Below are 13,054 nucleotides of genomic sequence, written 5' to 3' on the forward strand. Positions count from 1 at the left end.
TAAGTCGTTTTTAAAATCTGTACTTTTACTTTTACTTGAGTACGTTTTTAAAAAAGATTTGTAATTCGCTACATTTGAAATCATATCCGTTACTGAGTCAAAATAAATTGTAGGCTTAATAAATTAAAAACATTGTGTGTAGCAGCGTCGGAACAGAAAGAGACGCCTGCACGAGCGCCGCGTCTAAACCGTGTGGGTGGGTTCACATTTGCTCAAAATCATCTGTTCAGTCCCCGTGATCCACTCGCTGTTCACCTCCTCTCTCCCTCCTCTCCTGTGGGTTGAACCCGCACCTTCGCGCACCGGTGTGACGTCATCAGAATTCTGCTCGGTTCGATAGCGAGACTCGGTTCCGTGTTTGAAATGTGTTTCCCTGCCGCTCCGCACGGAAGCGGCAAAATAACGTCTGGCGCTCATAACAAGCGGATTCTCAGCGGTTTGCTCATCAAACAGAAGACCTGCAGGCCTCTTTGAGTTAAAACATCCTGATACTGTTCAGGTGTAAACATTGTGCTCCATCCCTGTGTTTGAACTCAGAAGTTGCTTCTTGATGCCACACATGTGTGATGATTTAGCTTGTTTATTTATTTTACTCCAGAATAAGAGATTAAATTATTACAAAAGCAGTTCAATGTAGTTAAATTAGTCATTGTGTGTGTGTGTGTGTGTGTGTGTGTGTGTGTGTGTGTGTGTGTGTGTGTGTGTGTGTGTGTGTGTGTGTGTGTGTGTGTGTGTGTGTGTGTGTGTGTGTGTGTGATACTTTTTACTTTTACTTGAGTAAAAATTTAGGCAAGTACTTGTACTTGAGTAAAAAATTATCAAAGTATTGGTACTTAAGTAGGAAATGTTAGTACTCTTTCCACCTCTGCTAATTTGTTACATATTTACCAGTTTTGGTCTTGAAATGAACCTTTTTATCTCCATCTCATCTCTTTTTTAGAGAAATCTCTAGAAAAGGCAAAAGGTTCTAGCAGTGCTGCACAGAAGTCTAAAGTGTATTCCAATCCAGAGAGGTAAGGACTTTTATTTCTTGTTTCACTCTTATGTAGAAAGGGATGGTTGACGTTGGAAGAGTGAAGTAAATGCTAATGTTTATACTTTGACTTTGCGTAAATGCAGAAACAATCAGAGCTGTGTTCTTTTGTGTTTTCTACGGAGAGAAAACTCTTTTCTGTGCAGCTGCAGCAGGTGTGTCTCCACCCTGTCGTTAAAAGCCCAAATCCAAAACCAACAATCTCCTCAGTCAGATTAAAGGTTTGGTTTGAGTAATCAAAGGAGGATGACGACAATCTTTTTTCCAGCAGGAACTTCAGCTTGTCTTTCGAATCTACATTCTTCTCCCGGTTAACCGTTCCGCCCTCCCTTACAGTCAGAGCATCTACAGTCGAGAGGAGCGGGATGATCTGGTGCGCGCCTCCAGTCACACCACATCCAACAAAGCCCAGATTCTGACCATGCCTCAGTTTGGCCTTCGAGACAACCTGATCAGATGTGAGCTTCTGAAAAACGAGGACCTTTACACGTATCTGGAGGATTTCAGGTTGGATCATTTGGTTTATGATATATGTTAAAGAACTGTTGCCTGATCTTTGTCCAGTTTTATCTGAACACATTTCCAGTCCCAGAATGCGCCGGGAGGATTTTAAACTATGAAAACAAAAGCATCTTTTTATTTTTTTCACCACAAAGTTTCCGCCCAAAACTCCAAACGTGGGGGTGAATCGGGGATGTTCGTACTCACCGGTTGCTTTTGGTGATGCTCTGTTGGAAAATGAAAATCTGTAAAATAGTTTCAGTAAAAACCCAGAGTGCAGTTTTGGTCTTCAATGTGCTACTGCAGAATGAGTCGACACTTGTGGACTTATGTGTCTGAGCCACACCGACTAACTTTGTTACCACACTGCGGTCAGGTTGGGGCTCTCTCAGTGAAGCAAAGTGACTTAGATGTCTCTTAGGCTCTTTATATCTTTATCCTTTTTAACACTGCCTCCTGCTGGTAGATCTGTGCTACTAAATTAAATAAATTGATTAAAAAATGGGCTAAAAATGTTTTGAAATCTGGTCAGTCTTGTTTTATATTTTTTAAGGTGAGAGACTATAAAATAATCCCACTGAAGGAAAGCAGCAGATTAAAGGTTAATGGAGGCCAGGGCCAGTAGAGTAGAAGATGTGGAACCAGCAGAAAACATCCAACTTCATGCTGGTTGTTAGCACATGCAGATGCACACAGTGGCTGCTTGAGTCAGATGTGGGTTGTTGAATGGAAGGAAGCCTGTAGCACAAGTCTCAGCTGAGATGGAAATGGAAAGAGGTGCGGCTCTCCTGCTGGATCCCAAATAAGATCAGGTTTAGTGGGTCTGCTGAGTGGTCGGTCGAGAACATGTTGGTTTTTCCCACCTTGTCTTTGTGCTTTGTGTTGTTTAAATTGTGTTACTTAACCACACAGTTCTTCGTTTGTCACGTTTTCTCTTTCTCTTCCACATTTGTTCATTTTTTTTCTAGTTTCAGTGGTGATGTCTTCAGTTTTGGATCTGAAACAGTCTTTTGATTGAGATGTCACAGAATGGTGGCAGAAAACTGAGAATCAGCTCAAGCTAACACGTCTGTTTTTGATGCAGTGCTGATACTGCAGAGTGCAGCACGTCAACGTGTGTTTCTAACCTGACCTGCTGTGGTGAGACCAAAAGAACAAATGCAAACCATTTCTGTGTAGCGTTCATGCATGAGAAAACCGTGCAAACAAAGAAAATGACTTAAATTGCCAGTTCCCCATTTATAAATGATATAGAAAATTAGCTTTTTCTATTAATCAAATTATTTAATAAGTGAGGTGAACACACTGAACGTCTCTAATTATGAGCCTGCATGTTATATTTAAGCAGAGTGCCATTTTTATTCATTTTCTAAAGAGCAAATCATTAAAAGGGATGTACAGTCAGGTCCATAAATATTGGGACATCGACACAATGCTAACATTTTTGGCTCTATAGAGCTCCGGGAGTTGACGTCACTTCTCCCGGCATGCAACAGTTCAAATCGAAACGGCGCCATCTTGGCAGGCAGAAGCCGGCAGCTGGACTATTTGTTATTGTCAGAAAACTCAATCAAATGGGAAATATGGTAGATTCCTGTTGTGCCCCAGGATGCAGAACAGACACGGACGACATAAGGAATGAGCCATCTACAGGATTCCCCAAGATCCGGAGCGCCGCAAACGTTGGATGATTGTAGTAAAACGCGCTAGTGACCGGGCTGAAATGAAGCTGTGGGATCCCGAGAGTAAAGGTTTTCACTTATGCAGCGACCGCTTCATATCAGGTACTTAAACCAACGTTTCCTCAACTGTATATGGTATTTATTTTAAATGCTTTTATTACGATTCTTAGTGGGCTTCCTAAACTTATTTTGGCGTGGCTTTTTCTGTCTTATTACTCACAGTAACAAGTAAACGTCACGTAAAACGTTGCCTCGTGATTTCTGCGTGCTGCCATGTACGTGTTTTATGATCACAGCAATTAACCGGCTAAGCTGTATTTAATTTTTAAGCAATGGTTGATCAATTGTCAGATCACACATAAAAAGCACTTTGGATTGCTATTATCTGTCTCGCCGAGACAGCTCCCAGACAGATCCTGAGACGCTCCTGCCTGACATATTTATTTTATTCACGGAAAAAAATCAAACTAGTGATTTCTCTTGGCGTTCAGTTTATACATTCAAACAGCACAGCACTCTATTTAAACTACTTACATGTAAATCTGTTATTTGTCCATCCATTTTCATCCGCATATCCGGAGTCGGGTTACGGGGGCAGTAGCGTTGAGAGGCCCAGACTTCCCTCTCCCCAGCCGCCTGAGCCAGCTCCTCCGCCGGCCAGGTCCAGTAAGAAGTCCGCTCCGACAGCTTCTGGCGTTTTTAAAAAGTATCCCAGGGACACGGTAGGGGTCGGAGATGTTTAGTCTATTTAATGTCTGACTATATAAAACGATTTCTTCGGTTTTAAAGTGTGAAGTAAACTCCGACGAAGTAAAATCCAAGCTGATCACGTTCACGGTTAAGATCCGTGTTTGTTTAGCTTCTTTTACCTGCCAATATGGCGTCTACTAACTGAGAGTCACGTGGGGTCCGGAGCTCTATACACCACCACAATGGATATCAAATGAAACCAACAAGATGTGCTTTAACTGCAGGCTGTCAGCTTTTATTTGAGGGTATTTACATCCAAATCAGGTGAAAGGTGTAGGAATTACAACAGTTTGCATTTGTGCCTCCCACTTGTTAAGGGACCAAAAGTAATGGGACAGAATAAGAACCATAAATCAAACTTATACATTTCAATACTTGGCTGCAAATCCTTTGCAGTCAATGACAGCCTGAAGTCTGGAACACATAGACATCACCAGATGTTGGGTTTCATCCCTGGTGATGCTCTGCCAGGCCTCTACTGCAACAGTCTTCAGTTCCTGCTTGTTCCTGGGGCGTTTTCCCTTCAGTTTTGTCTTCAGCAAGTGAAACGCACGCTCAATCGGATTCAGGTCAGGTGATTGACTTGACCATTGCAAAACAGTCCACTTCTTTCCCTTCAAACACTCTTTGGTTGCTTTTGCAGTATGCTTTGGGTCATTGTCCATCTGCACTGTGAAGCGCCGTCCATGCAAACTGTTGTGAAGGGTGTTTTCTGAGGCATTTGGCTGAATATGAGCATATTATATTGCCTGAAACACGTCAGAATTCATTGTGCTGCTTTTGTCAGCAGTCACATCATCAATAAATACAAGAGAACCAGTTCCACTGGCAGCCATACATGCCCACGCCATGACACTTCCAGCACCATGCTTCACTGATGAGGTGGTATGCTTCCGTCTCCAGACTCTTCTCTTCCCATCACTCTGGCACAAGTTGATCTTGGTCTCATCTGTCCATAGGATGTTGTTCCAGAACTGTGAAGGCTTTTTTAGATGTAGTTTGGCAAACTCTAATCTGGCCTTCTTGTTTTTGGGACTCACCAATGGTTTACATCTTGTGGTGAACCCTCTGTATTCACACTGGTGGAGTCTTCTCTTGATTGTTGACTTTGACACAGATACACCTACCTCCTGGAGAGTGTTCTTGATCTGGCCAACTAGTGTGAAGGGTGTTTTCTTCACCAGGGAAAGGATTCATCGGTCATCCACCACAGTTGTTTTCTGTGGTCTTCCGGGTCTTTTGGTGTTGCTGAGCTCACCGGTGCGTTCCTTCTTTTTGAGAATGTTCCAAACTGTTGTTTTGGCCACACCTAATGTTTTTGCTATCTCTCTGTTAGGTTTCTTTTGTTTCTTCAGCCTAATGATGGCTTGCTTCACTGATAGTGACAGCTCTTTGGATCTCATCTTGACAGTTGACAGCATCAGATTTCAAATGCGAATAGCACACTTGAAATGAACTCTGGACCTTTTATCTGCTCATTGTAATTGGGATAATGAGGGAATAACACACACCTGGCCATGGAACAGCTGAGAAGCCAATTGTCCCATTACTTTTGGTCCCTTAACAAGTGGGAGACACATATGCAAACTGTTGTAATTCCTACACCGTTGACCTGATTTGGATGTAAATACCCTCAAATAAAAGCTGACAGTCTGCAGTTAAAGCACATCATGTTCGTTTCATTTGATATCCATTGTGGTGGTGTATAGAGCCAAAAATGTTAGCATTGTGTCGATGTCCCAATATTTATGGACCTGACTGTATAATGCAAAACTCCCCTTTTGCATCCTTTTTATGCTGCATTGTAGGTCTTTGCTGCCTCTAAAACATTCCAAACGGGAAAGAAATCCTTTCATCTGTTTTCTGTCAGTGTTTTGGTTTAGGAATTATGTGTCTAGAACAAACCGTTTCAAAAAGTCCCTGTTTGTGATGTCACAAAGGGGAAAGTAGATCAGAACCACCTATAATGTGGAGAGAACTGCTGCTTGATGAGCAACGGCTTTACCGTGAGCTCCTTCTGGATATCAGAGCTTCTTAGCTTATAGCAGCCTGAGTGCGGGATGCGGGGCACTGCCAGCTCCAGCTTGTTTTCTGAAAGTGCCTGAGTCCTGAAACGACTTATTCTGGAAGGCACTAAAAATGTCAAGAATAAAACTGCTGATATTTTTTATGTGAGAGGGATATCTTTGATATGAGCCATATAACTATTATAACTTAATTTTAAAAAGTCATAATATGCCCCCTTTAATTAAAATTTGAATTTTTTTTTGTTTGTTTCCTTGTTTGGGTTCAGCTTTTTTCTTGGTACGTACAACGTGAACGGACAGCCACCAAAGGAAAGCCTCCGTCCTTGGCTGAGCTGCAACCCTAGCCCTCCTGACATATACTGCGTAGGGTAAGTCCGATTCACCCTGCTCAGGCCTAGCTTCCCATGTAATCCCATTACAAAGACATACTGTTGCTGCTCGAACTCCTGACGGATGTCTGCAACTGTTGAAGCAAAGAGCTTGCCCACCACAGCTTTCAGCCATGCAAGCCCACTCATCCCTTCATTATTTAGGTTTGAAGGAGTGAAACCATTTTTTTTTAGCACAGCTGCAGTTTGGTGAGTTAGATTCAAACTCATGGTAAGATGTTTGTGTTTTTATTCCTGTAGTTTTCAGGAACTCGACCTCAGCAAAGAGGCGTTTTTCTTCAGCGACACGCCCAAAGAGCCCGAGTGGACGAAGGCCGTGTCTGACGCTTTGCACGAAGGAGCCAAATATGCCTTAGTAAGGCTTTTGTTTTCTTCAGGTTTTCTTTTGATGTTATAAATAACGTCTTACTTGTCTTCACGTGGAAAGTTGAGCTCATTTTCATCCTGAAAACCAGTCTGATGAAATCCTTTGGTTATTCATGCTAGTTCGACCAGCTGTCGGGCTTTTTCTTCTGTTTTTGTTGTTCTTCCCTTTTCTCAGAGTGCTGACGCTTTCTGCTCAACTTCCCCAATTTCCTTCCTTATCTGTGTGCTTGTTTTTGGCAAGATTTGTATTTTCGTTGACAGCCTGAACTTCACAAACTCAAAAAACTAAATTGCTTCATAGAAATGAACGAGCCATCATTTCCGTATTGAAATCTCACAAGATCATCAAAGCTGTGGTTTTAAGTGTTATGGCGGTAGCATCAAGTGCCTGTGGGGAAGTGTTTGGGTTGTGGGAGCGGAGTTTGACGCTTGAGCTAACGGGTCCCCGCTTTTAGTCGTTTTTTTTTTTTTTAAGTTTTGCTTGAATTTATTCGTGGTGCTGCTATGGCCGATTTTATTAATTGCTGCGGTCGTCTATCACTGTCGCTCATTTTCAGTCTCTCACACTTCACCGTTTGGGAGATGTAGAGTCTTATTCGCCAGCGGGAAACACTAAGTGTCTGAAATAAACACAATGTAAGCACGCTAGACGTGACTGCATTGATTGCAGGAGACCCCAGAAAAGAGCTGCGCCCTCTGCTGTTCTGGTGGAGAATTGCTACACAACGCTGACAAACCAGTGGAGAAGCATACATGGAAAAAAATGTCTCCGTCAATACGTCTGCGTGTGAGCGCAAAACTTGCTGTATAAATCAGGCTTCATGGCGCAAACTTTTGCAGAGTAATGGTAAGTCAACGCAAGCTTGTAAAATATGTCTACGTGTTACCCGTCGATCACCGAGCGCAGAACAGGTGCAGCCCGGTTTTCTTACGGCTGCTATTGGACCGCCGTTCACACCGAGTGCAGTTCATAGGCTGAATGTTTGTGGAAATCTACTCCCACAAGCTGGACAAACAATTCAACACAGGTTTTATTTAGACATATACCAGTGTGACTGATCTGGTTGTCTGTTGAAGAAACCGATCGAGTAAAATGTGAAAATCTGCCCTCTGCTGCTGATTCAGGTGAAGCTGGTGCGTCTGGTCGGCATCATGCTGATCTTCTATGTGAAGGAGGAGCATGCCGAGTACATCTCTGATCTGGAGGCTGAGACTGTGGGCACGGGCATCATGGGAAGGATGGTGAGGACTGTTTTTACGAGGCTTCTTTTATGTATAGCAGTCAAGTACGTTTATGTTTCACTGGTAAGATACATTTAAAACACTAATGGGTCCACACAGTTGATCAGAGTGTAATTTTCTGGTTTTGTAGCGTTTTTAGTAACTCAAATCTAGACAAACGACAGCAGGTCAGTCCAGCTGCGCTCCATCAGCAGCTTTTGTGTCTGACCAATCACAGCGCTCTGTTCGTTGGGCGGGCTTAGAACCAGAGCAGAGATGGAGGAAAAACTACAAAGATGGTGTCGTTTCAAGAGCGGCGCTTGCATGAAACTGCTTTGGCATCAACTTTGGACAATTCAGACTTTGGCTTTTCTTTGAGACTTGAGCAGCTAGATGTACTAAAGTCCTGTATTTGGATAAAGGATGTATTTGGTGGACTTCCACATTGACTGATGGATAAGTATGTCTCGTGATTCCTTGCTCTGACTGGTCCTGGTGCTGTCCAGTTGCATACAGAGTAGGGTTGTCACTGTGTGAAAATTTAACCTCACAGTCATTGTGACCAAAATTATCACGGTTTTCGGTATTATCGCGGTATTTTTTTAAACGTGTTACATTTTCAGACAACTAAATAAACCCTGTATGTCAGGAAAATATTGTCCTCAGTTTGTGTCTAAATTTTGCCTAAAATGTGTTATTTTGTAAATATGTTGTTTATTTGTTTACATTTTCCCCTTTAGTCTTTAAAATACTAATATTTGCCCATAATTTCTTATTTTTTGTCTGTTTGATGTCATCATTTTAAAAATATTAGATCAGATGATACTCAGTACTCAAGTAGCCTTCTAATCAGATACTTTTTTACCCTTACTTGAGTAATAGACCCTATATCAGGAAAATATTGTCCTCGGTTTGTGTCCTTCCAGTGAGCTTTGCAGATTTGGGAAAATGTCATCAGGCAGTAATCATTGTTAAATTCATAATTATTCTCGGAGAGAGACCAACTCTTATCTGCCCCTGGGAGCCCCGTAATGCATAGCGTCATTTCAACATGGGGGTGTCCGCGACACGGTTTATATGCAGGTAGCGGCGCTGCAGCTGCTTTATACAGCGACTCGTTGCATTCTCCCTCAACCCAAATCCTCGGATCACGCATTTTGGCTAAAACGCTAACGTTAGCTTGCCTTGCGTTGACTGTAGAGTTGTGGGTGATGGTCACGCAGATGTGTCATGAGATTTGAAGCGTTGCTGCCTTTCACAGACACTTTTTCTGCACGTGCTGCAAACAGGATAGCCGTCTTCTATCAACTGTCCCTCGGCATTCTTCAAATATCCAAAATATGCCCGTACTTCCCACTTTGTCTTCTTTGAGGGATAATAAATGTCCTGCACGCTTCCGTCTCCTCCTTCGGCCATTATTTCAGCTTTAGCTTCAAGAAAGTTTTGGTTGTAAACAACAAAGCGCGCATGTGCCGCCGGCAACTTCAGCAGATGATACGGTGGCTGGTAAGGGTCACCGCGCCAACACCGCAGCCACGGTAAACCCACCGAGATAATATAGTTTTTTAAAAACAAGACGGTTATTATTATTGTCAACATTTTTACCGGGTTTACTGCTACACCGGTTACCATAACAACCCTAGTACAAAGACAGCTTGAAAGACAATAGTCTGACCCACGACTGGGTTGCTTCAGTGGGTCACGGCCAGACTGTACATCTATAGGATGGCTTGTCTTGCTTAGCAGCCGTCAGTGTAGATTCGTTAGATGGCTGCCTGATTACCAGTGTCAGCTCTACACTTCCTTGCTGTTTTTTTTTTATCCATACTAAGGATCAGCTGGAAATGTGAGTTTTAGAGAAACCGTAGTTTGCTACTCTTGCAAGTCTACCTTTCATCCTCTCCTTTTGCCTGCAGGATCAGATTAACACTGACAGGATTTTTCTCTCTGTCCTTGACAGGGAAACAAGGGTGCTGTTGCGATCCGTTTTCGCTTCCACAACTCCACCATCTGTGTGGTCAACTCCCACCTTGCCGCCCACGTCGAAGAATACGAGAGACGCAATCAGGACTACAAGGATATTTGCAGCCGTCTGTTGTTTCGGCCATACGACCTTACCCAGCCACCACTCACTATCATGAAGCACAAGTATGTACCACTTTATCCTTATTGCTTTTGACTCTAGGGCTGAGCAGGTTGATGCTTAACTATCATTCAACGTTTTTGGGTTGTATTGTGATGCATTAACAAATAAAACATTGGGTTTGAGTCTAGGGCTGCAGCTATCGAATATTTTTGTAATCGAGTACTCTATCGAATCTTTTTTTCGATTAATCGAGTACTCTAATAAATTACCCTTTTGTGTTTGTAAACCATTATATCAAATAGCATGTTATAAAATATGAAAGACCTCTTAAAATGAGCACGCAATTGCCAGTTATTCAAGTTTTATTCAAAATTAGTTTGCAAAACTTCAGCACCTCAACTTCACAGTAAACAAATGCCTGTGCAAAAAATAAGTGAACAACCTGAGCCGATTTTCCCCTCGTGCGAGAATCTGCTAGCCTACAAGCCAGACAAAAACTAGGAGGATAACTGTTGAAGTAGCGCTGCGAGCAGCTGCGGCCCAAACAGAACCAGAACCGCTCACGGCGCATGTGCAAACAGCTCGCCGGCTGTTTCCCTATTAACACACGTCCGTTTTAATTTCTACACTTTTTTTCTCACACAATAAGGATTGTCGAGAAAGCATGTTTGCCGTGGTTATGTCAAATTATACTGATCACAAAACATTTATTTACTTTCTTTCGTTTTCCTCCACCACTCTCATAAATACCCGTGTCCTCCTGCAGCAATCCTGAGGGACAACAAATATCAATAACAACACAATAAAAAGTCCGACATATTGTGTAAAAACTGCTATTTTTTAGCACATTTTAAGTCCGACGTGTTGCTACCAGACGTACGGTGTGAGCTGAAACTTGAGTGCTACAAACGAAAAAGTTGCACAGTGTCCGCAGAATATATAGAAATACAGGCTAAAATGCATTATCTTGTAGAGGCTCCGAGTCCGCTTGCAGAAGTGACATTTACAGGTGCTGCAGCATCGAGGAATGTGGTGTTGTGGTAGGCTAAATCCATTTTACAGTATTTTCACTGGACTACGTTTAACACCTTACGACGTGAAAAATGGTTCCACAACTTTGACATTTTGTGTCTTTTTCACACTCCACCAGGGTCCAAGTTGTCCGCCATGGCTTAAGAGAAAGTTAAGTTACATTCTACTCGCGTGTGCATTCAGTCCAGTGGGCATGTGCGTCACTTATTTCAGTCCGGGTGAAACATGACCCCGGGCGATTGCAAAGCCATGAATTAATTAAATATGAATTAAACGAATCCTCGAGGCAGAGAATTTGACTCGAGGATTTTTTGTACTCGAATTATTCGAGGTACTCGAGGAATCGTTTCAGCCCTATTTGAATCATTGAGTGTATGAAAGCAGTTTGTTCCAGTGTGGTTTTTATTAAAGGCTTTATAAATAAAGTTTGCTTGGGATATGATTCAACCCTCTTATGCAGTTAAATTCAGTTTATAGCACCAATTCACAACAAGAGTCACCTCAAGACACTTTACAATGTAAACATTCCCATTAAACTCACTTATCACTGCATTGAATTCAGTTTATTATATCAGTTAAGTTTCCTATCTCAGGAAACCCAGCAGATTGCATCTAGTCACTGACTTGTGTCAGCAGTCCTTTACAAAACAAGCATGTAGCGATAGTGGAGAGGAAAAATACCCACAACATGCCTAAAGAACCAATTATATAATTGATGCACCGATTTCTAACTTTCTAAGACATCTTAAATGAACATGGTTCTTTCCCAGAAACTTGCTGAATCTAATCTTATTTGAATCTTCTAGTGGAGGAGCTAAGTACTACACACAAGTGCCAATGAGATTTTATTAATGTTTTAATAGAGTAACTCATGTATATTATAGTGCTTTCAGTGGGTGTTTCTCAATGTCAAGGCTAGGGGGGATGTCCCAATCAGGTTTATTTGCCCTCGAGTCAGTCATTTGTTTTTGAGAATCTGCTGATACCGAGTCCCGATCCGATACTTTTGATACATAAAAAAATAAGAAAAGGAAGAAACAGTTCCAGAATGTTCCTTATTTTTTATTTAATTACAGTTTTATTTTAATTTTTAACAACAGATCACTTCTGTGAGGTAGCTTGAACAATCAAGTAATAAATAACATAAATTCTTCAATTTTGGACTTTATTGCAAATATAAAAAGTCAAATATAAAACCAGATGGCACTTCAACTTAAAATACCTGGCAGGGGTCTAATTTGCCTCGGCCCCCAAAAGGCTTAGATACGTCCCTGGGACGGAGTTTTGAAGATGATCTGAATTGTATCAACTATATAAATACTACATGCTGTTAAATTATTGCTTTATACAGGTACAAACGTGTAGTGGGATCAATCTACCTACATTTTATTTTTTTAAGAACTTTGTTTTGTTTTCTTGGTTTTTATTTTCCTGTCTTCTTGTCCTGTCTGTCTCTGATCTTCCTGCATCTCCCAGTCCTCCGGAAACACTCCTGCCTGCTTCCTTCTTTTTCACCTCACAAGTAACGTTTTAACTAGCAGATCAAATTTATCTATTGACCGCAAAAAAAGCGGAGTGTGCGCCGCGCTGCCCGACTGCGCCAGTGACGCGCTGCAGCGCGTCCGCACGTCATGCTCAAATACAGACGGAACTTACCAGAGAGAAAATTAACGGACACGAATGACTGTGTGTTAATTATATATTTTTGGGTGACGCCACTTCGAAACTTAGAAAATGTTACTGTGGCCGTGTGCAGAACGCAGCTGGAGTTGATGAATAATCAGAGGTCTGCCTGCTGCACTCTGCATCTCTGCTCTAAAGAATCCCCTCTACTCTTGAGTCCATGTAGATAATATAATAAAGTTAGAAGCTGGATCCCTTTTGTGCTCCTTCTGGGTGTGTAAGTTAAGGACATCAGGGGAGCCTGACAACCTTTAAGGAGAACCAAGTTGCTCTCCTGTAATTTG

General features: G+C 42.0%; 1 protein-coding gene across 3 annotated transcripts in view; it reads left to right on the forward strand.

Annotated features, from left to right (window-relative positions):
• The window catches only part of inpp5b (inositol polyphosphate-5-phosphatase B), a 34,475-nt gene that overhangs the window by 11,653 nt on the left and 9,768 nt on the right, over nucleotides 1–13,054 (forward strand). For all 3 annotated transcript variants that reach the window (XM_015950088.3, XM_015950089.3, XM_015950090.3), the window contains 6 exons: nucleotides 941–1,013; nucleotides 1,370–1,540; nucleotides 6,260–6,361; nucleotides 6,623–6,737; nucleotides 7,874–7,990; nucleotides 9,930–10,117. In XM_015950088.3, the coding sequence (XP_015805574.2) occupies nucleotides 941–1,013; nucleotides 1,370–1,540; nucleotides 6,260–6,361; nucleotides 6,623–6,737; nucleotides 7,874–7,990; nucleotides 9,930–10,117 (766 nt within the window). The remainder of the gene's footprint in view (nucleotides 1–940; nucleotides 1,014–1,369; nucleotides 1,541–6,259; nucleotides 6,362–6,622; nucleotides 6,738–7,873; nucleotides 7,991–9,929; nucleotides 10,118–13,054) is intronic.

The sequence above is a fragment of the Nothobranchius furzeri genome, chromosome 5, assembly GCF_043380555.1.
Source record: "Nothobranchius furzeri strain GRZ-AD chromosome 5, NfurGRZ-RIMD1, whole genome shotgun sequence".
NCBI classification, from domain to species: Eukaryota; Metazoa; Chordata; class Actinopteri; order Cyprinodontiformes; family Nothobranchiidae; genus Nothobranchius; species Nothobranchius furzeri.